We start from the raw sequence: 25,688 nt of genomic DNA on the forward strand, positions 1-25,688 counted from the left end.
CATAGGTCAGTACTTGCAATTAGATAGGCTTACCTTCTAATTCCACCAAAGTCATGTCCAACCTCAAACCTCTCAAAATAGCACCCTGTGATGATGCAATATCACTAAACTTTCACCAAAGTTTTGGCATCAGGTCATGTTCTGTGACTTTCTTTTAACCTAATGGTTCTCGTATCTACATTTCTGAGAGTTTCCCCACATTTACAATTGGTATGTTGGGCCTGCTAAAGAGAGAGTAGTTTTGGGTCTCTGGTTTTGAAAGAACATGATCTTATTCAGTTTTAAAAAGCTAATTTTGCCCAGATTGCATACTCATATGTCCAATACAAAAATTGTGTTTCATTCTTGCCAGCGGTTTGATAAATCTGAAGCATACTCCTCTGTCAGACTGAAAATGCCAAACTTCTATTATTGTCAAGTTACTTGACACTCACAGTTTCTCATTTTTCATATCAGTTGAAAAGACATACAGAATCTTTATCATATGTAGTAGATTTATTTTTACCTTCAGTTACTCCACAAAGAAATGAACATTAAGCAAATATTTTAAAACACTGATGACATTTTAGGTTTGTAAAAACAGACATTACGTGCACTCTCACTTTCAAAGGATTTTCGTATTTATTTTACGGGCTTTATTAGTGGAAAAATATAAATGCTACACATTGCTCCTCAGGTATCATGGAGGCTGAATTATGTTTTGTGCCCAAAAACAATTCAGGAAGTAACCTTTAAAAGGGTGCAATGCTTTTTTTTATGTTTGCTTTTGATACGCAGACATAAATTATAAATGCAATGACACGCACATTTTAAAAACATTTAAAATCTGAAATAATAGTTTAAGACATTTTGAAAAGTCTTTGAATATGTGGATGTTGTATTTCAAGCTTTGGGACTCATCTGAATTTAAAAAATAAATTTAAAGTACGTAGAGCTCCTTATTTTGATTCCATATTCTACATTTTGAGCTTCTTATATTGTAGAATGGGAATGGTATATAAGATTGTTTGCCACTGAGCTGTTAATTTGTGCTAGTCTTGTGGAGGATATAAAATGTTGTAGATTTTTTTACTTTAAAGTGGGTTCAAAATACCACAATAAATAATTTATGAATTGTGTTGATATTTTTTGAAAATGCTAAGGTTTGGTTTGTCATTCAGATGCGTATATGCAGCTGGCACCTACCTGAAAGCAGTGTAGCCCTTAAAAAGTTTCAGAAATTGATTTAAAAACTGTATGCTTTCAGCTTTTTTTTTTTTCCCTTAGGACTTCACTAGGCTTTTTATAAAAGATCTTTCCTTTGCATAGTTTAATTAACATTTATTTTAAAAGTTGTCCAAGTTTTAATTTACCAACAATAAAGATATTATGGTGATATTTCCCCATTGTTTCTAGATGCAAAAACCCAGTACTATTTTCTGCAGATATGTTTTGAAATTTGCATCATTCTCAGTTTGCAGTGAGTTGCTATTAGACTGTGGGGGATTTTTTTCCAAAAAACAATGTATATGTGTGCATGCCTCAGAACAATTTTCTGCTAAGTGATGTGAAAGCTGATTCCATTGCAAATCATTAAAACAACGTATAACTTCTGTTTTGCTTCTTACTAAACAGTCTTTATTATACTAGCCATTTTATTTTATGACTTGATATTTATTCCTTATCACAGTTGCTACATCAGAAAATTAAGTCAATATAACCCCAAATTCAAAGCTAAGTAAGCAAAATCTATTTTTGGCATACATTAATGATAGTTGAATAATAGATGGTGGGAGCATACATAAACAACTGCTTGTTTTACTATGCATGTAAAATAGCTGCTTTTCTAATGATCTGTCAAGTTTCTGCATTTGTTAGGGCCCAGCCTGTAACACTTTGATGGCTTTGGTGTTTGCACACTTAGTTTATATTAAAAATAATGTCTTGCTTACAGCATTTATGTATATGCTGTTATAATCTCTCAGCTGTTTCACTTTTTTTATTCCAGTACAGCTGTCTTAGTTTATACTTCATTGACTTATAATGGCAACTTCAAAGATAATATTTTAGCAGAATTTTACTGGCATAATATGCTACTGCTGGCTAATAGGGACTTCCACCTCCCTCAGAATCCCACAAGAAAAGGTTTAAAAGCTGCTACTTTGGAATCAGGCAGAAGTCCTGACACTTGTATTGCAGTTCTAAGCTGTTAATGGCTTTTTGTGTGCATGCATGTATTTGTGTGTTAACGTAAGACTAGCATTTTGGGTAAACAGTAACTGCTTCATATCCCTCTGGTGGCCTCATGCGAGCTCGTGCATGAGTTTCACAGTATAGTTGGCCCTCCACAAAGAAGTAGCCTTTTTGTTTCAGGTTGAGATTGCAGTCAGAGCACACAAAACATTCTGGGTGCCGGTATTTATCACGTGCCTTCACCACTGTTCCTCTATATGGAAACAAGGAAAAGAAAAAAACCCAATTAATTAAAATGAATTTAAAGTGAGAAGAAACTACAGTATGACACAAGGTAAGTTCTAGGTATTTATCTTAAGGCTTTTAGGTTGTTCGTCTGGTGGTTTTGCCAACTACTATATAATTTCAGGTTGGAAGCTGAGTTTGAGTAGGTGACATAAAATGGCGTAGAGTTGATCACGAAGTTCAGTAGTTCATTGGAAAACCAGAGTTTGAAGAAACATGTTAGTTTGGCTACAACACAGAAACTACGTGACAAAATGAGTCTAAAAACCACATTTCTTTTCCTCAGTGACTGTGTTCTCTGAGCTCATCGTTATCTGTGTTCTTTGTTGAAATTAGTGATGTCATTCAGATAGAAATCTGGTAGTTTTAAAATAGGCCCATAGAGCTTTCTGGATACTCCCGCAGGGTTGGGAGAAAGATGTTTTATAGTACCAAGAAACGTTTGAGAATTCACAGCTTGGGACAATGCAGCACAGTTACCTGCTGGTTTCATTATGTATGTGTTAATGACTGACTCGCAACAGGTCCTGAAAAATCTTAAAGCCTTGACGGTACGTTATGAAAACTGAAATAATCTGTATCGAAAGTGTCTAAGGTACAGGTTAATAATTTGGGGTTTAGAACAATATATTTTTATATCTATGTTGTCAAGAAGTATTTTTCTACTAGTGCAGACAGAGACCAACACCATCACTTGGAAAGTGTAGTCTGTGGTGGTATTTGAGGACATGTGCTTGAACTAGAGATTTCTAAAACCAAAAAGAAACAACTTACAGAATCCCACTCCCACACTTGTCACACAGTGGCACTTTCTGGACACCAGGCATGGCAGTTGGTATCTTTGTTACAGGCGCTTTCACACTTCTTGTACCCATGGGGCGTCCATCTGAGAACCAAAACAATCCTCTTATGTACAGGCTAATATAAAAGCATCTGATGCAGTTAAATACTTCTCCTGTAAATACACTTCTGGATATATTTACAGGCTTTCATTTATATCAACAAACAATGAAGTTTCTCTATACAAGTTTAGTGGGCCAGATTCTACCTCTTTAGAATTGGGAACAGCATTGTGTAGCTGTAGCCAAAAAGCATGCATTACATACATAGTGCCTCACAGACATCATCTAATTCTCTGATAGTAGGCGTTGGGTATAGCAGGAGAGGGAGGAGGACTTTGGTTTACCACAGCAACATAACATAGTCAAGTTCTATGTTAGAAAGATTCGTATCTATATAACTTACAATACAATGAATTCGGAAAGATTAGTCACATGATATGAATTAAAAAATATAGCAACATCCAAGAAAATGTCAAGCAAAATCCCACAAGATATATATAGACCATTAGATGTATTTGTCCCCTCTCTGGTAAATATTGAGATATAAAATTTAAAATTTTAAATATTTACCTTTTAAGGTTAATTTTGGTTGTATTTTATTCTTTATTTATTACTGTAAATATAACAAACTTGCAGCCTTTAGTAATGTTATTTTCAAAACTTCATTTGAAGGGAATATGACTATAAATTATATTCTCCTCTTCAATTTTTATTTAGAATGAAGAGGGGATGGGTGAAAATTATTTTAGAAGTTGATTTAAATTTCTCTTTTCCTGGATGTGGAAGAAAGTGTTTTCTTTCTTGGTGTCATGAGTATATGCATCTTGTCCCAAAAGTTCTCTCATATAAAACTTTTAATCATTCAGTTAAAGTCAACTTTGTACATATCTTGAAATCTGAGAAGAGATTCTGAGAAATGTGATTAACACCCCAATTTCAGTCACACAGGAGACTGCTAGCTATAAAAGCAAGGAGGGAAATGTAATAAGGAGGCTGGTGTGCTATCTATAAGATTCAGAATGACTTGGACTTTCAGAAATTTTTATAGCTCTGATCTCTCATATTTTCTTCTCAGATTCTCCCTTCCCACAAACATTTAAAAATACTTTGAACAGGTAGAATATGTCATTATTAACCACCTTCCTCGGAGACTAAATTCTGGAGCACCTTAAAGGAGCCAGACTGGCGAGGTTGACTGGGCTCCTCCTGGTTGGCATGCAGCATCTTGTACACGTCAGACTGAGGCACTGAGTTGGGAGACGGGTCACTGTATCACAGGGAGGAAGAGCAGATAAAGCAGTTTAAGAAACATAACTTTAAAGCAATAGCTCTACCAGGCATAGAATATGATTCAGGAAAGAAATATAAAGACAATGTGTTTCTACAACTACTGAAAGACTCTTTTTTCCAGGTAGCATTGCTTTATATAGCCTTCTCTTGACCTAAAAAGTGCTGAAAAAAAAATCTGCAATTGTTATAAAAATAAATCTACAAACTCAAGAAAGCATTTCCATAATTTCTGTTCTGACTCTAGGCTGATACCTGTATTTAACCTCAAAGCGGTTGCATTCCTGTAATCCAATGCTGTATTACCAGGTGCTCTTTGTTACGGTATCCAGAAGTTCTATTTTCACAGCAGCTGGCCTCAAGAATGTTGTTAAAACCACAGCTCATATCTTTACATAAAGTCAGCCAAAACCTAAGCAAACGAATCTTTTGGGAGAGCATCATGACGTGAAGGTGTTCTTACTTTTCAAAGTCGGCTCAATCACTAGTTAATGTAGTGATTATTTTGCTAAGATAATTGTTACTTATTTAACTTACAAAGATGACAAAAAAGAGTGAAGCAGTTATTGCATAGTAGACAGCATTGTAAGGTGAACATTGATGAAGGGAAATTATATTTTTTAGTTTAATTAGAATGGGACATGGCTTAATTTTTGTAATGCCAATTTTGCGATAAAAATATAAAGTAAATTGTTGTCCAAACAACAGTTGAAGGTTGAATTTCCAATGACCCATGAGTCAATGATTTTACCAAGAATATTTCATGGTATTTTAAACTATGCTGAATGTTTTAAATGGATCATGATACCTAACATCCTAAATAGTTGAGAGGAAGAGCAGATGACTATATGCACTGGCAGGAATTAGGCTGAATGTGTGGCATCTGTAAATTTCAAACTGCTACTGGGACTAATTAGAAGGTGCAAGTTTACTTTGATGAAGTCTGTTATCTCGCTGACATATACATAAATATCCAGTTTAAATTTCCTGTTACAACTGGCCTTCTACTGTCTGTTGAACTTTAGGTAAGGTTCCACTGGAAACAAGCAACTAATTCCACAAGGAATTAGACGGGGGTTTGCTTTATATTGTTTGATTTATTTCTCAGGGCAGCATCTAAGCTGTCAAATGGCACAGTAAGAGCAGCCGCAGTTGGACAGTGACCCCTGTTGCTTATGTTAATTGTTTGCATCTTCATCAATCAACAGATTTCTCAGAGCCATCTTTAAGCTGATGAAGAAAATACCACCTTCTTCTCTTGTCACAAGCTTTTCTATTGAAGGAGCTTGTTTTTAACAATTCTCACCAATGGCTAATTAAACCCTTGATTCTCTGCTTTTTACTAAAATATTTCTAAACATCAAACAAGTGATAATACAATTACTTACAGATGGCAAAAACCCAAAGGTGTGAGAGAACATTTCTAAATAAATACATAGTGAAAACCAATCCCACAACAAAAGAGACATTTCAAACCACTATAGAGAGTCAGTTCTCAAACTGGGAATGCCACAGGCATTTGTGAAATCTGATTACTCTGGGCTTCATCCATGATTACAGAATAAAGAAAAAGCAACTGTTTATTTTATTGTTCTCTAATTGTTGTGATTGAGGATAAATATTCATGCAATCAAGTAACATCACTCTGCAAAGATGTCATGAACTACAGGGTTTTTTTAATCGGATAGAGTGAACTTCAATACTTCTATATAAATATGATTTTTACGGTTAGTAACAGCCCAATTGTGCAAGGTGTTGAAAAAGGCTATTGGTGCCAGTGATTATTGCTTATTCAAAATATTAGTAATTAGCTTTAGTTTACACCATACATACTATGAATTATTAACTTAAGTACTGTTGTAAAGCAGAAAAAATAAGTTTCCGTTATGCAAAAGTAAAGATAAAGCAATGTGAATGATGAATTGTCCCTTGAAAAAAATGAATAGTGCTTTAAAAGTTTTTATTGTTTAATCATTGTTGTTATCCAGATACATAAGGTTCCTACCTGACTTTTAGTCATTGCAATGGATAAAATTCATAAGTCAGAGATGAATTAGTAGGCCTACAAAGTAAATTCTGGCTCTTTTTGGACAAGACCTAGTCATACTGAATGAGTTGTCCTGAATGGGAGTTAAATATCTCAAACAGTATAAACATCTACAAGATTTCCTAAGCTTCATAACTTCAGTTTCAACAGCTGAAATAAATCTGAGTTAATGATAATATTTTTATTAATTATTAATAAGAACAAGTTATTAAATGTTATTAAATAATTATTATAATAATAACAAATAGTTTTGAATTTTGGAGGGAGTCGGGATCTTGATTTGGAATGGTCAGTCAGCTAATAGTCCAGATAGTATCGTCAGTTTTTATTTATTAGCTACAAATATAAGATTATTTTCCATGAAATACTAATTTGTAAGTTCTGAAAGACTCCTTTAATACTTTGGGTTAAAAATCATAAATTACTAATATTTTAATGAAAATGCTGAATGACTTTCAATTACTCAGGTTCACTCTAACCCTTTTATCCATTATCATAGAAACAGTGTGATATTATTAAAGCTCATGATTTTTGGTGTATTCTAAATTTGTATATTTGTAAATATTAAAGATACTGTGCTAATTACCTTATTACAGGTGTTTCCCCCAGAGCTGTAGAAACTTGGCCTTGCAGTGTTTCCATGATATTGTCATCTGAGTACAACTGCATAGGTGTGTTAAACTGAGCGTGTACAATCTTGACACCAGGAAGCTCCATTTCCAAGGGAATGTTAGGGGCCATCTTAGACACTGCTTTCAGCTCGGTAGGGCAGATAGAGCTAACCGTGCTAATTGAAGAGGGGGTACTGCGTCCACTGCCACAGTCAATCCCCGAAGGAGTGCTGCATCCACTGTGTTAATAGCCAGATTACAGAAGAGTGTGCAATGCGTATGGGATTATAGAGAATAGAGACAAAAGTACAGGAATACGGTGAGGTTAACAGGGCTGAAAAGCGTAAATAGAACAGATACAGAAAAGCAAAAGTACAGAAAGTAGACAAAAGCAAAAGTATATGTATTCATTGAAAAGTATATTCCCCTAAAAAGTATCAATGACAGTTACAAAGCAGTCCTTAAAATTCTGGCATGCATTTTCTTTAAAGACAGTAAAATTTCTTTAATAGATTGAATAATTCAGAACATAATATTACTTTACATTTTTAATGCTAGATTTTATTCAGGATTAATTAAGCCTCCCTAAAATTCTTTCTTCTAGGCGAGTTATTCTTAACACCTACTAAAGGGTAACATACAAAGGTTATATCCATGTCAGTGACTGAATAAACACCTGCAGTACTGGAATCCTAGACACATCATTCCAGTCCTGTACCTCACAACCATCTCAGTCCACAGTTGAAGAGACTACTATAAAATGATGAATGTGACATTTCTTAGATTTCCTTAAATTCTACAATAAGATATTTATTGATATATTAAAATTAGTTTAACAATATATTTAATTTAATTTTTTTTTTAACATTTCAAAGAAGAAAAGATACTAAAACAGCCAGGCATACTTTTGCATTTCTAAATTACAGTCTTTCCAGTAGAATATAAAGTGGTCCTTCACAAGAACAATGGATATGTATTCAGAGAATTAATTTTACTGCTTTTGAAGTAGATTTTACATATAATTTATGTATGATAAAAAAAGATGTACAGTTTTTTAGAAATATTAATGTTGCTTGACGTTACTGAAGTTACTGCACACCAATTTGATATCTCTGGAAAAGGATTAGTAAAATAATGTGAACATTGAGCTCAAAGTATTTTTCAATGTCACTATTTTGAACACTTCAGTCTTTTCTCCATTGCACCTTGGAGGTTTTCTTTGTTACAGGATATTTCTTTGCTATTGCCGTGCAACAGCACATAACCCAGGCTTTCCACAGTGATTGGTTGCCATTTATGTGATATTCAGAGCTATGAGATGATAAATACTTAGTCTTTTTCCTCCAACCTACATATCAGGGTTGTGGTTAGTTCTTTCCAAGCTGAAATACTCTTATTTCCCAGTTTGATAGTACCGTACTCTACCCAGAAGCTACTCGTGGGTGGAGAAGATGACCCAAAAATCTCCCTTTGATTCAGATGGGAATTTGTGTAGGACCACTTTCTCAAAAATCTAAAAGGAAATATATACTCTACCATCAAAGACATATCAAAAGAAAGGTAATTCCAGAAATGGTAGGCAAGCCTTAAAGCAAAAGTACTGTTCTGCATCATCGCCTAGCATGAGCCAGCCAAAAAATTCACATGAGGGCAACTTACAAATTTACAGTCTTTTCTTTTAGAATAATCAAGACCACCTTTAGATCCTGCAGTAGAATAAGTTTTGTCAGTGCTGATAGTGTTAGTAAATGAAAAGTAGCAGGAAAAGGCTAGAAAAAGCACAACTGTTGCTATGAGCAGCCAAAGTAATGTTAAAACAGAATAAATTATAAGTATAAATAAAATGTAATTATATATTAAATATATTTTCCAGTTAGTTTTGCCAGAGTAAAGTCCAAAATTGTGGCTAATGTCCAATCTGTTAGCTCAAACCCACAGTCCAGAATCAGCTCTTCTTTTAGTCAAAGTCCTGAAGGGATATTTACAGTCAAGATGGCGGTTTAGCTTTTGTGGTGTTTAGCAGAGGATATATATTGAGCCAAACTGATGAAAAAGTAGCAGACAAACAGTGTGACAACCAATGTTTTGTCGATGTAACACCCTGCATCAGAGATTCTGCAGTGTGCAAACACAGACTTCTCCAGCTAGAACACCTGACAGACCTTGCCCAAGTAAAGTTCTAAAACTTGCTGCATCACTGTCAGGTTAATTTTTGCAGGTTTTTTCCCCATCTGACGTGCTGGGAAATGGCCATTTATTTCAATATTTTCATGGAATTTTTGAGGTTTCTGAATTAGGAGATTAGGCTTTTGATACACTCATTTGAATCTCCATATATCTGATTAGGTACCTGTAAATGGTACCTAGTGGTCCAAAAGTCAGTTTAGGTACAGTATGCAGGTGCTGCCTATGGTTAGAGGCCATGTGTGTTCGCTAAGGACTGTTTTGTCATTTATCCTGGGTCAGCATCAGACTGCAAGGGGACATGGGCACATTTTCTCGACTGCGGTGGTGTTCTACATTGATAGTTCTTGTTCACAGAAGAGTGGGACTCTATCCATCTTCTACAGTCTCCTCTTTATCACTCAGGTGGTTGAAAAATTTAACACATCTCACGAAACTGATAGACCATATGAGATTGTCCTTTTCACACAGGAATCAATTATCATCCTGTTTTTCTGGTCTAGTTTGTCAGATTTAAATTAGTATAATTGAAATACAGGCATTTTAAACTTCCAGAGTGAAATGCGGAACACTAAGTCCACTGGTAAAAACTGCTACTGCTAGAAAGGATAACAGGTAGCATCACAATATATTGCATCACTCAGGCACTTCTGAACTTCCTTGTGTTTTTGGCCACAGAGTTTGCATTGCTTTTTCCCGTCTGTATTTAATAATGTAAATAATAGTGAGGCATTTCATCCCCAGTTATGGTAGAAGAATATTACACTAAAATGGTGGATGTAAATATATAAGCTTTTCTACATTTTAGAGCATGTCTGTGGCATCAGTAGTTCTCCTATTTTAGCTCTGCATTAGATTGCCTTCTGAATAGAGGTCTGCTGCAAAGCAAACTTAAAAGCTCTGAATGCCCTAGATGATAACTTATATAACTAGCTATCTTTTATTTAGCAAGTTAACAAATTACATGTATTTGCATTTGGACAGAAGGATTTCAGAGCACTGTAGATTTATAAGAACACAACATCTGGTGCAATGCTGTAAACAATCAGATTAATAAATACAATTACTTCAGACTCTTATCAGTATAACTGAGATGGGAGTGTGGACCTGCTTTCTTTTGGAAATAGAAATTTGAATTTCAAGCCTGATCTCTGCAAGTCAACCATTTCAGTTTTTTTTTTTTTTTATTTCAGTGTTAGGCTATATACTACTATGAGTAAATTTCAAATGCATCAGTATGCTCTGTTAATGTGAACAGTCAGTATCCATTTAAAAATAACACCATGCATCCAAATCCAGCACAGCACTCAGAGTTTATAACCTGCTTCGGCCTGAGACTATGAAAGGTTTGGGCCGAATATTATGCTTGTGTTCAAAGTAGTTCATATCCTGTAAAGAAAAGAGGGTTAAAATAACTTTCTTTGGCCTACAAATGCTTATTTCTAGTTAAAAAGGAGCTAACAAAGTTTTAAAATTGTAACCATGAAGTAACGGAGTTTAGTTTGTACATGCCTGCTACTCAAAATACAATCACTTTAGTGTTCAGAAACATTCAGAGTGAAGTGCGGTCATTAAGAGGGAAGGATGGTAGGTTGCAGCCCAACAGAGAGGGCAAATTTTAGCTACCTGCGGCATTGCTACTACAGAGCCGAATGGATAGTTTTCTGTGTTGGAAAGAATTGCTTCATTTATCACCATTGTTTTTGGATAATCAATAAACTCCTGATTATCAGAAAAAACAGCAAGAGCTGGACTTTTAAATTGAAAACAGAACAGATAGTGATATACCACAAATGACCATGTATTATAAGTAAATACCAGTACTCACTTTTGCGATGAGTTAGGAATGAGACCCCTCAGTTGTCCATGAAGTGCGTCTTGAATATTGCCAGATGAATACAGCCCAATTGGAGAATTATAGGAGGAGCTCACTACCTGTCTTTTGTCATCAATATTTGCTGCCGCAACAAAAGGCTGGGCCCTTCTGTTGTGAGCCGTACCAATAGGCTTGAATTCCTGTACGTGATAGGCAGACAAAATACACAAAGCTACAATGCACACCAAAGCTAGTAATGAGTAAAACTGACAACATCAGTATTGTTAATCTCTGCATTTTTTACTTTTGCGACTTTGTTATTTTTTAACTGGTGCAAGCATGCTATATTTTTCCATGAATTTTCTATAGGATACTTAAGCCATACACATTCAGAGACTGTTGTTTTCCTGCCTCGGGACAAACAGAAGGCATTCCACATTTGTAAATAGTGTGCAACTTTAAGAAGAAGTGGGAATAATGAATATTGTAGTAACTTGTTGTATTGTTCTCTAAATTTTGCAATGTTTACCTTCTTCTTTTAGAAACATTTAATGTCTAGTTAGCTTAATTGCTTTGCTGTAGTGCTAATCGCTGGCTTCTGCATTTTTGTCACATACTAACGGAGGGACTCGCAAAAGCGTGAAGATTTTATTGTAAATGTCTTGCCTAGAAAACACGTAATTTTAAACACTTCTTTTAATGGAAATAGTCTTGATATACATCAGATTGAGGACATTCTCTGAACTTATTCCATACTTTGAAGCATACCTGTGCATCAAAAATTGTGATGCTGTATAATTTAGAGGTAATGTGAAATCATCATAAATAAGTAAAACCCAGAAATGGGTAAATTGGAAATCATTCTGCCTATGTTTGGTTATTTCTGGAATATGATTTTGTTTATTGTTGGCCCAGTTATGGAATTCATAGGGATAAGATCCGGAAACAAAATCTCTGATGACCTTTCAAATAACTTAAAATGTTCTTCTGTAGTGACTGGCCAGGAATGATAAACACCGTTTACTGTGTGAAAATTCACTTGTTTGTATTGTGCATATTTAGTACAGTCTCCTTTGAGTTCCGGTCAGCTCAGGTCCATCCCTAATCCACAGAAATACAGACTTTGGAAAAAATAGTGTTGCCATCTGCTGAGGATTTTTTTTTTTTCTTTCCTTCTGCACTAGTGGGTGAAGAACATTTGGTGCTGTAGTCCAGCACCTTGTTCTGAGGTCCTGCAGCGCTCTTTGGAGACAGTGCTGTGAGAGCACTTGAACTTCCATCCATATGGAATAAAAAGGTCTTGTTCCTAACAAATAGGTTTCTACAATCTGAATTGTTCTCTTCTTTAGAGACTGGAACTTGCAGTGTTAAGATAGCAGAGGTCATTAATACTTCAATTTTCATAGAAATGTTTGCCAGTTCTCTGATTTGGCTTTGGTTTTGAGCGTGACTGGTGTACTAGGAATACGTCTACAATACTGTAGACCATTTCCGTATTTATGTTGCTATCCCACTGTGTCGTATGACCTGTAGACAGTCTTAAGTTCTGATACTGCTGAATGAGATTTATTTCAAATTGTTGAAGCTTGTGTCTTAGGTACCAGAGTTTTTGGCTTAATCACTGTGTGCAGTCTATAATGTCTGGTATTTGCTATCACATATTTTTAATGGTGACACACCTGACATCTTCAGCTTTAAAATTATTCAGGTGCAATTGTGGTCATTCACTTATGTCTTGCAAGCTGTACAAACTAGTCTCCTTGTTCTGCTAAGTAAAACTCTAAACGAAGTGGTTTTTTGATGCAGAAATGCCTTTTTTTTTAGATTATCTTAGCCTTTAGGAATGCTAGACAAAAATCCAGTTAGGACAAATACAACATATTACCAAAAACCAAAACAGATATTTGAATACTCAAATCCACAGAAAAAAAATCAAGATAATAAGAGCAGATTAGGTAAGCATGGACATATTTTGACATATGTAGATTTTTATTCATTCCTCAGTGCATTATTTCCTTTCTCAGACAATATCAAGTTTCTGCTGAAAGTTTTGGTGAATAATTTATAAAAATTATGAAAACCTGAGTGTGACTTGGCCCTCTGTTTTCATTTGAAACAGCAATTTCAGAAATATATTTAGGAACAGACCTAAAGAAAAGTCATGGATATATAGAATGTGCAACCAGAAAATGCAAACAGTAAAAAGCAGTTTTATTAAATGAAAATGTTTAGCAGCATTACACTATGGGACTACTGAAAGCAGCAATCAGATAAATGAGCACAAAGATTTTTCTTGCAATTCCTTGTTTCTGTCTGATAGAGCTGGGTTGCAATTAACAAAATGTGTTAGTAAATGGAGATAATCTACTAGTATTTAGGATCATGTCTACTTAATGAAAGACATTAATGTCAAAGTGTTCAAAATTGATTTAAATCCATGTATGATACAAAATGAACAAAAACAACCATCAACATTGTAATTTCATCCCCTTTTTTATTTCTTGTTGACAAATGAACATCACAGAAGACGTGACACCATAATGTTTACAGTGTAACAGTTGTGAAACAAGTATTTGCAGTTAGTTAGAGTTAAATTCTGTTTTCTTTTTAACTCATCTATTCATATAAAATGTCAGTGACAGAACATACAGCAGCAAAAATAGTCCAGCTCTTGTGTTTATTGGATCACATTGAATCTGTGAAAAGTCCTCCTTTAGTTCAAAAGCTAAATGAGAACTGGAGGTTGTTGAAATTCCTACCCAGGAATAGTTGAGAATTACAGTATTTAATTTCTTAATTTTTTTCCAGCTGACTGATGCCCTTTTAGCAGGGCTAACTACATTTTGCATTGATATACATATCAGGAATAGAATGAATGTAGCCCCCAAATCTGTAGAAATGCATCCAACACGGATCATATGATGGCATTCCTTGGGGATAATTGCTATGGCAGTACACAGATGTTTACATTTTGGAGGTACCATGTGACTAAAGCCTTTATGTTTGAATGCTGTTATGGAAGGGGGCGAGGTCCTCAAAACTAGACTAGCACAATTACATTGTTTCAAAATTTGATTATAAGTGGTAATAGACTATAAATTTACTTTTTAGAATAGTGGAGGGTTGGTGGGGTTTTTTTTGTTTGTTTCTTTTAGATCTTTATACTTATCTATGTATATAGTATATTTATATCTCTCAGGAATGTATAATGTCTTTCATGGCCAAAAGCCTAGTCACACTGAACAGAATTTTCAAAGGCAAAAACGAAAAGCCCAAATAAAAACAATTCAAGAAATTTTAGATGAGGTTAAAGGGATTGTAACTGAGAAAAAAATTACAGGTCACAGTATTGTTTTACACTGACAATTCAACAGAAAGGATTTTAAAAATAATTTTTTCAAGATAAAGTTTGCCATTTAGATTGTTTTATTTTCTCCTCCTAATTATATTCTTTGAGAACCTTAGGTTCTAAATTGCTTTTATACAGAATATGATGTGATTGCATTAGTAATACTTCAAATAGTCTATTATTTCCTATTATGTATCCATCATGCTATAGGTTGCTCCAAACTAACAAAATTAGGTGGCTGGTTTTTCTATGTAGCTTTCCAGAGTGGCTCTTAGTCAGCCACTTATTGCTGTAGGTTATTTACTAGAATTGTTGCCTCGGTTCCCTTTCCCAGAGATAAAAATAGTGAGAGCTTTCATTGTGCTATGACAATTGCCTATATCAATCTCCAAATGACTCTTTGGAGATGCTCAGACTAATGCAAAAGTTTGCTACGGTGTAAAGGTTCCTTGTTCTATAGCTGCAAGTAGGCACAGTATTTAGGTTTTTATTGGTTTTCACATGACCATCTCCAAGCATCTGTAGAATCATTTGCATTCATTGGAGCCAAATATTTGGCCAAACTCCTAAACAATTTAAAATATGTTCTACTTTCATCTGTAGCTATCTTTTATTAGGTTGCAAATAGAAATGAGGTACTTACTAAGAAGATTGTATGAGTCTTCATCTATTATTGTTATTTAGTTGGGTTATAATGTATTTTAAATTATTGACTTTCCTTTGTGGAACTTTCTTAGTGAACTTGAAAATGTCTGTCTAGCAAGAGTGAAAAAAATCTGACTACATTTATAACATCTATGACCTTTTGAGTAATTTTAATTATTATATAAATGGAGGAAATGCTTTTCATAGAATTCAGTGATTTTCCATTTCTGCACACCAGTCAATGTGTACAATACTTTTGGATAAAAGAGTTTTACATTTGAAGTAACACTGTACTGCTTTTGGATTTTTTTCCATTCATCTGGGCTTCAATCCCTTTATTTATTGTTAGACTTCAGCAAACTCTAGTATGACCTAAACAGCACTGGTTATAGTTATGCAATAATTTGTCATCTGAGGTTAAAGAAACTGTGATGTTGTACTGTTTTCACTACTGGTATACACACTGCTGGGTCTTGTGTGTTGTGACTAAATATGCAGTAAAATTTAGTTTAAAATTTCAGCAATTGTAGAAAAAAAGGTTGATTTTTTCCCACAGGGAGATCAGAGTGATGGATGTTCTTGGATGGAAGAATTTAATCTAAAATGTAAGTCGTCCCTAGAATGGTTTAGCATATTTGTTTACAAGCATTGCTACTTTTCTGAGGCCTGCTATTTATAGAATATACTCGATAGTCCTGATTTTCCTAGGAAGGAAAGAGAGAGATATCTAAAATGAAGAGGTTGGCTATTTAATCTAGGAGAAACAGTTTTTCTGATTGCCCAGTGGAGACTGCTTTTCAATAGTCTGCCAAATAGCACTTAGTGAAACCTCGTGAGTTCTTTTAAGTAATTATTCTTTATAGGAATGCAGCTTTCATGCAAAGGGATTACTCTCCTGTCATACATGCCTACACGTTTTCTGTATAGCTTTTTTAGTGAATTGGTTCCATTGCTATTTATTTTGTGGGTATTCTAGCTATTCCAGAAAAAATATGGATTTAAAATAATTTTGTTTCTTCACTGTACTATCTCCTGCTGCTGAAGAGCCTATGTTATTTCTGATGAAGTTTGCTGTATCACTTAATGCAAATCTTTAGATTGGAAAGAAGAGAGAGAACTGGAACACTGAAATGCCATATTCATGTTTGGGAGTGTCTCTGTGAAAACAGAATTGGTGGAAGTATTTATTGCACAGGATTTATTGAAATGGAATCTGAACTTACATTTTTTTCTAGGATAGCACAGAACAAATACTTTGACATACTTGCTTTGATCCTGGCCTTCCAGGATCAGCAGAATACTCTTCCTTCCTCCCTCTTGAGACAACAGCAAATGTTCACGTAGGTTAAAGAGGAATGAGAAAGGAATAAAGCACTAGTTGTAGACAGCAGCTAGCTAATTAGCTATTAACAATATGGAGACTTCAGCTCATGGCTTTGCACGAGGGACTGGGTGTGAGTTTGAAGAGAGAGGAGGATTTCAGTGAATTGGATTTGCTTTGGTCATATACAAGGATCTTGTCAGAAGCTGTGAATCGTTTGCTTATTGATCAGTACATGGGTTTTGTACAAATTTGTAACTTTCAGTTCTGTGGTGTAACATAAAAATGTATCGAAGTAGAGAGACCCAGCGTTAGCGGAGCTCTATTTAACTGACTCTTACATCAAAATGACTTTTGTGATGTGATGAGTGCATTGCTTTGGTACTTGACATTTATTCCTGATTGAAGAACTTCCTCATATGATTAAGAATCTCTAAAAGAGTTAAAGCAACTTAAACTGTATCAGAATAAAAGGAGGTGTTTTCTTTCCATAATAAGACTATGGTGATATGTACGGTTTTAAAGAAAAATGAGAATATGTTGTAACTTGTTAATGTTTTGTTTCAGTTATAGCTGTAAAATCAAAATAAGATAAGATGATGTTCACATATATCATAATAGTTCGTATTAGCTTAAACTGGCAGATAATGCATGAAGTGCTATTCAAAGAATTTTAATGACCACAAGGGAGATCATTTAGAGTGTAAAAAGGCGAATGGAAACGGTTAGGTAACTTTTAACGATTCATACCTGTGGTTCTGCTTCCAAATTTATCTTGAAGGGATGTGCTTTGCCATCCTCTGAAACTTGTGGAGACCATAATTTAGTTCCTGCCCTAGAAAGAAAGGCAGGCAGAATTTAAATAATTTGACTCCCTACAGAGTTGTATATGTCCCTGTAAAATATAATGCAGCTTGAGAATTTGCAGTTTGTTCTATGCTTTTTTAATGTTTTGACATAAAAATACTTCAATGATACATAATGTGTACTATATGTAAATGATATAGAAAAAGTGTATTTTCTTTTTAAAACATTACATATACGATGAACAATGGGAAATAATTTGTTCATAGTTACCAAATGCAAAGAGAAAGGGTAATCAGTGCCTTTCTGACTTGAGTTGACCAAAATTTTTACAGTTTTGGTTTTTTAATGGTCGATTGAATGTTGGGTCCTCAGAATATTTTGCACAAATAAGTGAATATATTAGTAATAATCCTAAACCAGAACAACATCCATTTCTTTTCTTATGACCACAATATCCATGCGGAGCCTGCTTTTCAATGTAGGAGGAGTACAATCTAGGTATGCAAAGTATATGTGCAATTGTAAATAGAAATTGCACAGATGATTCCTTCAGTCACCTAGGCAGAGATAACGAACACGCAAATATCAGTTACAATTCTGTTTTCATTGACAAAGTGAAATTTGGCAGCTAATTTTAAAATAATGTAATATTAATGTTTAATATTGGTCTAGTACTGTTGGTTACATAAATACAAATATTTAGCATTTTTAAAATATGCACATATTTCCTAGGCACAATGACACCATATTTTGAAAATTGCTTTCTAAGAGACTTACTAAATGGCATATATCAGTCTGTAACAGAATCTAGAACTAACTGTAGGAATTTTTAACCATGGTGTATGCTCTAGTAATTAGACAATACTCCTTTCAAAAACCAAACCAAAAAACCAAACCCATACCACCTTCTGTATTTGGAAAGAAATATTGTGGTCAGCTGTAATGAAGTGCTGTGCCTCCAGGGCCTCAGGTAAATCACAGCTGTCTGATTCTTGGAGACAGCTGAAAGCGTGTGCTAGGTGATTGTGATTAAAGGCTGAGCAAACTCAGTTAGGAGATGTGAAGATGCAGGTTGTTTCTCTGCTGGCTTTGGTTGAGAGAAATGAATGCGAAAAGGTTTCTGGACTCCTGCATTTTAGGTAAGAGAGATTTTTTTTTTTTTTTTAGTTTTGCTTTGTTTTTAACATTGCTTTGAGAATCCTGTATTTGGTTTAATATGTTGTGACCAAAGAGGTTGGCTTTCAATCCCTTCCCTTGTCACCCCTTATGAAAGTCTGACGTGATGTTGCTTTCCTTAACTGTGAGGATATGCTAGCAGCTTTGTCTGTGATGGGGAGCAGGAAGCAATGATAAGCACCTGTGGCTGAGGCAGTGTTAGAGCAGGGAGGTAACTGAACAAGTGACACCAACCTGAGGGTTTTATTATTTCCCAAAAACATGGTAAACTGTTTGATTGCTGACAGCAAACACAGGACTTGTGGAGTCAGCAGAGACAGTAGGTGGTACAGTTCACAGCTCAGTAAATGTGGTGAGTAGTTTGAGGGAAGCTATTCTTCTTGTGCCTACAAAGACGCGCTCTGGGGAGTCTTGCCTGATCTGGAATTGGTGAGGTAGGTCTTGGTGCTTGTAATTTTAAAGGTTTTCTGAAATTCTTAAAACTGTTTAAAATAGTTACATTATATAATAGTTGTGCTGTATAATCAGTTGGTTGGGTAGCATCTTCCTTCAGAAGTAAGCAGACATGTACACGTACCTCTCTATTTTCAAACAAAGCTGATGTGCAGCTGCTTTAATTCTCTCCTGGGCATCATTATGTGTCATGCTTTCTGTGCTTAGACCATCAATAGCTACAATAACATCACCAGGGCACAGGTTGGCAGCTGAAGCCTTGCTTCCAGGTGTAATCTGAAAAAAAACCACAAAATTTAACTGCTTAAGCACCATGCATACCTGAAAATTGATAGAGAAAATAAACTTCATTATGCTTCCCTGTTTCCTGTTGTGTTGGGGAAGGAGGGAGTTGGCCTGTAAACAACTGTATGATTGCTTATAAAAAAAAAAAAAAAGAGTTCTTAATTCTGCCAGGCCCTCTGTATTTCTGTTGTCTGATCATCATATAAATGCTTTATTCATCATAACTTTAAATTAGATGGAAATTATCTTCACACTTCTTGCCACTCTAATTTCTGTAGTTACTGTAACTTGTCTTTGAATTTTCCAACTCAGTTACCATTTTGTAATTTGCTTGAAAAAAAACACAGTTTTTCTCTTACAACTCCAGGCAATAGCTGAATAATAGATCTGTTAAGAAATTGTGCTACTTAATGTTCATGTGCATGATATGTCATTGACTGGATAATCTAGAAAGGCACTTGTGATCTTACCACAGAGAAGGACTAATACAATAGTTACTATGTTTTCTGCTAGCCTAGCCTCTCATGTTATATTGCTAAGTAATCAGAAATATGCTAATAATACTGAAATGACATTTTTCTCTTTATTCATGTCTAATCCAGACCCTGAACTCCTTAAAGTGCTTAGCTTTAAGTCCCATTCCATTTGAATAACAGTGGCTCTGATCCTTCCAGGTGATCTCTGTGGTGCTATTCATACTTCATGGAAATGTACCAACATCAGTGGTGTTGATAGAAATAACCCAGAGCTTATCTTTCTATGCTTGCTTTTTTTTTTTTTTTTTGTCTTGTTGATAGTCTTCTACATCATGGTTAAAATAATTGAAATGCAACATAATTCTGTTTTAAAGTAACTATTGTAGAGACCTTAGAACCTACTAATGTTTGTTCTAGAACTGGAGGCCTTTATTTGCAACTAGGTGACTTCTCATACCTCCACACCATTTAAACAGGTCTTTGGTCACTGAGTGGGATTTAGGTTCCTTAGGTGCATATTGCTATTTTAGGTGACCTTTGATAACCAAGACAGCAACATGAAATTGATGGATGTAGCACATAAGCTTCTGGAGTTCAGCTTTTCTGGAACAGCAGAACAAAGGAGACAGGTTGATTCATCTAAAATAACACTAGCTGCTTATTTTTAAGTAAAGAATCCGAGTGTGAAGGACAAAAATCTCAATATAGTCTTACTTGTAAGAGCAGTTCTCTGATCTGTGCCATGCATGAAGTAAAATCGCTATTGGAAAGAATTTATCTCACCATGGGCTCTGTTACAGTCAAAACAAGTGCTATCTCAATATTAAAATTAATTAAGTATTATTGAAGACTGGAAAACATGCTATGGATATGTTCTTCAATTCCAGTGTTTCCCAGCAGAGGAAGAGAACAAGCTGCCTAGTATACCTCCAGTATGTTCTGAACCCTAGCTATGGGGAACCTGGCAGACTTGTTGCCTCTGAAGGTGATACTGTCAGCATAAAAGCCAAATAGAAATATTCTTTTTGACATGTGTTGCACTGTATTAGTATTGAAACAATGGCAAAAATCAGCTAAATGGAGTTATTCTCTCCTCTTTCCAATTGTCCATCTCTGTTAGGTGGGTCTGAATGCTCAAAGAAGTTAGAGTTTGTTTTGTGGGCATTTTTCTGCATTCCAGCATGCAAACTTATTTTTGATTTCACTGTAACAAACTGCAATGTGTGTGCTATGTATCAAGTCAGGCAAACTTTCCAAATGGGTACTTGTGGCCACCTGGAGGCTTTTACCCCGTTCACCCTCCTAAAGAATGGACTCATGTATTGTGTGCTTAACAGTCTTAAGATGCCTGAATAATACGAGTATGACTCAAGGAAGTTGCTCATAGATTCTAAGGCTGAAGTCTCCAAAATTGTCTGTTTCTCAAACTTCAACAGCTGTAAGTGTAAGTGAATTACACTGAGACTACTTACATTACTATAATAAGACAGGGGTAGAGGTAGGATCATGCTTCTCCCTTTAACCTGGAATGGCTCCTGACTTTGTTTAGCATGTTGTGGATGTGCGTGCAATGACAAACTGCAGCAGAATTCCTAGCGATCGAGTGTGACTGTTGATGCTCTAATACCCCAAATGGGCAAACCCAACCATTCTTAGTTCCCTCTCCAGAGTAAGCTTGTTTTAATAACCCTTATATAGGTTACTTGGTAGATTATGCTTTTTACATGTCCCAGCAAATCATCTGCTGTATCTGTGGCATACTGCAGCAATGTACTGCGATAAATATCCTGCCTTATAAAGTAGCATTTCTGTCTAGCGGGGTATGTTCCCCTGCAGCTGTGTTGCTAATAGGACCTAACCCACTCTGTGATGCTGGTAATAATGCACAATCTCTTGGATTTTGTCACCAGCTGCAGTTATTCCACTATATGGTTGGATAGGGTTACCATAGTTTGATGGGAGCAAGGGAAAGGGCCAGAAGTCTGTATTTCCTGTTCCTTAGCTGAATTGCTTATTGCTAGGCTTCTGGGACACATCTGTTGGACCCTAACACCTTGACGGGGGTGCTGAGCTCTACTTGGCTAGGCCTTCTGGGTACAGAACTACCTGCCCTTGTATAATCCTTTCCCTCATCTGCTCTTTCATTTGATGGAAAGAGTTGGAGAGCCCCCCCCCCCCCCGGATGGGGTAGGAGGAATATGGGTGGGTGCCAGCTCTTCTGTCCCCTCAGTATTTCAGGGGGGGAAGTCTTGACTGTTGCTTATGGGGAAGGGGGGTGGATAAAAGTACTGCAGCCTACATTTTATAGAAAGGGACCAGGTTGTGCATTGCAAGATTACACCATGTCATGGGATTAATATTGGTATTGTAGGTACTTCAATAACGTAAGTGATACTGTTTCTTAAGGAACTTATTCGAGATGCGTTAAATATGTACTGTGAACACTTAGAATTGTATTATGACTGTAGTGTTTGTTGCTTGCTCACATGTTGTTGCTTCATGAGGTAGATTCTACTGGTGTTTTAGGAAAATTTTTGTCTTGCTCTTCGGGACATGTCTGTATACCATGCCTATTGCTCCTGTATCCTAGGTATCTCAGATTTGGATAAATACAAGGATATGTATTGAGCATTCGGGTGTTGTCAGAGACTAGATAACTATTTAAGACATGAGGGGCAACATCTCCTATGAAACTTTGAAGAAAACCTCTCTGCATCTGTTCACTCTGTCTTGTGAAGCTCATCATGGCATGCCTTCATAAATATTTCAGGCTCTGTGTTTTCTGAAGAGAGTTACGAATGTCTGCAGACAGAGTGGCTAAATATAAAATTGACTTAATATAAATACTTGTGTTGTGATCTCTAAAGGTTTATATTAAAGCAGAACTTAAATCTAGAGTTGATATTTCACCATTCCCTCCAACCTCTACAAGTTTTAATTGTTTCTGTAATGCTTTATTCAATAGGACTTAAATTGTAGGATTGCATTCCTCTAAATGCTTAACACAAAGTGTTACCTTCTGGTCAGAATAAACTGAAATTATCCAGTTTCATTAAGACTAGGGTTTTGAGCAGTTTCACTATGTAATTTCTTTGCATCTATGTAAAGTTCTAATGATTTCAGGAAATGTTTTCATTATTTCTAGTTTATTTGTTATTTCTGACTCTAATAGAGTCTGAATATGTCTATTTTTATTCCCCTCCTGTTCTTCCTACTCTCCTGGTGATCGTGATCTGTGGTTTTTGCATTTGCTTGAAACAGTCAAGAGAATTGCCTTGCTTGGGAAATCGCAGATGGGTTTTTGAGATGACATCTGTTCTTTAGACAGATTGATGATGATCTCTTATGTTGTCTGTCTCTCTTGACAATTTCTGGTAAAAGCTTTCTCTTGTTGAACAAGGACTATAGACAACCAAACTTAACACCTGTCCAATTATTTTATTCAAAATGTGTTACACCTAGGCCCCAAAAAGCAAGGCACAATCTTGTGAAATGTTCACTACTACTTAAGGGGTACTGCATGACTACTTATTTAGGGACTCTTCTAAATGTATGCTGTGGTAACATAAATATTAATTTTAAGCAAATCTACCATTAACATCCTTGAACTTGAGGTAAGCAAACTTAAACATGTCATTTTTCTCTATGTGTATTTTATTTCATAGTTCTACTTCAAATGTGATTTTGAGCATTTCTGTAATATGCTAGAAACCGATGGCTTATGTCTTGTGAGACATTTGGTAGGTATGAGTCAATTGCAAAATAATTTACTCTTTAGAAAGTTACATTAATAGTAACATCCTTTGTTATTGTAGTTTTAAACTCCATTGCACTTAATCTAAACACAAAGAAAATACAAACCAGACACTGCTAAAATATTTTTCATTAGAGATAATGGAAACTATTTTTCTTTTGGAGGCCCATAAAAGGCAATGAAGGCCCCAAAACATCTAGAGATTTTTTCTTTTTTTTATTCAATGTTTTTATCTCCTGTTTCTCCAAAGGGTTTGCTATATTCTATGAGTGTTTGTATATGGCTTCATAACAGTCAAATAATAGCATTCAGGTTTACTTTTGTTTAAAATAAGTAAAATCTTTTATGTTTCTATAAATCTAGAATAAGTGATTAAATTAAGTTTTACTAGTATAATGTGCAAAAGGTTGGTCCTTAAACTTTCTACAGACTCTTGTTTTAGAAGCATATTTACTGCGAGGCATCACCAGTGGTATCCATCCTTCAAGGCTCTTGACGTTTATTTAATACCAGGCATAGTGGATATATTGAGTCATAGTACAGGGCTTTTTTTTTTTTTTTTTTTTAAAAAAAAAACCCAAATGTTTTGGTGATTCAGAGGCTCATGGAACATATACTTGGTGTGTCTGAAGTTCTGAAAAGCAGCAAAAATATAAGGAGAACTAATTCTAGTCTGATGTGCATTGAACACAATGTTCAAAATATACAAATTATCAAATTATATATCCTGTCTTTTGAATAGATCAATGTCTGTAGATGCAGGGCAGCTGATAGTGTTTTATATGGTCTGTTCATCGAGTAACTGGTTTCTTAAATAAATTGCAATTATTAGCTCAAAATCCATGAAAAAATGAAGTCTTGGATTCTTGCCCTTTATTGGGGGGGTAAGGTAAACTGTCTGTTTCTAAATATGGCAGAAAACACCAAAGAACTATCTCCTTCCTATTCAGGACTAGATAACTTTCATCGATTTAACATTCACAAAAGTGGAAACCTTTACATATGTAAAACTAGGTGCTGTTGCCTTTTCTGGCAATAATCAGAATTTTATTTAATTGAGTCAGATTAATCTCATAAAGTTGGCAGGGAGTTTGCAAAGCACAGACTTCCAGACATGAGGAGCTGCTGGCAAGCAGTCTTCTCCCCCAGTAATCACAGAGGCTAGTTGTGAAAATGATAAAAGTGGGGTCTGGCCTTTAGTAGGCTCAAAACTAATTTTTTCATCTGTATGCCCGGGGAAATCATGCCAGAGTTTGTCTGCCACTAAGGCACTTAAATTCAGGTTTTGGGGCATAAGTAGAAAGTTAAGTCTCTTAGACCAATAAAGCAGTCCCTGAAACACGTCACACAAAACTTGTAAAAACTGTTAGCATTCAGCTGGCTCTCTTCAGAACTACCAGCTACTTGTTAATCTACTCACAGCTTTGTCTGCCTCTCAACTCCAGAAAAGTAAATGGCAAAAATCTGCAGTAACTAATGAATGTAATAAATAGAAAGGAAATGGAAAGAATACATACCCTGGTTATGATTAAGGGTTGGTTAAAATCTATTCCTCCGGAGAGCCTGAATCCCCAGGGTGCTGGTCCTTGGAGAATAACGTTTTGTGGCATTGTGGACAGTTTTTTCTTGGTTACTGTTCTTTTTTCCTTGGGTCTGTGTGAGGAGCTGAGCTGTAGGAGGAAGGGTGCTGTCAGTAGAGCACCTGCCGGACAGGGCAGCTGACCTCGTGTATTACCTCTTTGGAAGTTTTACTCATCCCACAGCTGCTAGCACTGCACTTTATCCCTGCTCTTTGGGTGACGTCAGCCAGTGCCTCGGCTTCTCCACCCACAGAGGGGAGTATCAAACTCAGACAAATAAAGCCTGAATGCTGGAAAGTTCACAACAAATACATCAGCTTTATCTGCTGCTTTGGCATCCCCCTCAGCCCGACAATCAGTAAGCCTTGGGATGCAGTGTTGTTCTGGTTTCTTAAAGCAACCCTGTTGCTCATTTGATATCATGCTGATTACATTGCTGGTGCTTGTTTCAACTCTGCAACGCACTGCTCTGACTTTGCACGTGATTCTATTTCATGTAAACAGAAATATTGATAAGGAGATTTATGTCTCAAACTCTTGTTTTATATCTTGTCTTATTTGTAATGTAATAGTTTATTACACTAAAAAGTCCTTCTGG

The 25,688-nt window shown here is 35.6% G+C and overlaps 1 protein-coding gene across 3 annotated transcripts; it reads right to left on the reverse strand.

Annotated features, from left to right (window-relative positions):
- Window positions 1-476: 476 nt before the first annotated feature.
- On the reverse strand, window positions 477-25,321 carry PDLIM3 (PDZ and LIM domain 3). Of its 3 annotated transcripts, XM_010302810.2 has the most exons (8): window positions 25,028-25,321; window positions 19,120-19,271; window positions 17,310-17,394; window positions 10,750-10,817; window positions 7,220-7,483; window positions 4,439-4,566; window positions 3,232-3,343; window positions 477-2,425 (listed from the first exon to the last, which is right to left on the reverse strand). In XM_010302810.2, exons 1-8 carry the CDS (start codon window positions 25,118-25,120, stop codon window positions 2,236-2,238), a joined length of 1,092 nt encoding a protein of 363 aa, XP_010301112.1. In that variant the 5' UTR covers window positions 25,121-25,321; the 3' UTR covers window positions 477-2,235. The 3 variants fall into 3 exon arrangements, with proteins under 3 accessions (XP_010301112.1, XP_010301115.1, XP_075608099.1); XM_010302813.2 differs by lacking the exons at window positions 7,220-7,483; window positions 10,750-10,817 and adding an exon at window positions 11,257-11,444 and having other exon boundaries at window positions 25,028-25,304; XM_075751984.1 differs by lacking the exon at window positions 7,220-7,483 and having other exon boundaries at window positions 25,028-25,269.
- Window positions 25,322-25,688: the final 367 nt, after the last annotated feature.

Source organism: Balearica regulorum, chromosome 4 (genome assembly GCF_011004875.1).
Source record: "Balearica regulorum gibbericeps isolate bBalReg1 chromosome 4, bBalReg1.pri, whole genome shotgun sequence".
Classification (NCBI taxonomy): domain Eukaryota; kingdom Metazoa; phylum Chordata; class Aves; order Gruiformes; family Gruidae; genus Balearica; species Balearica regulorum.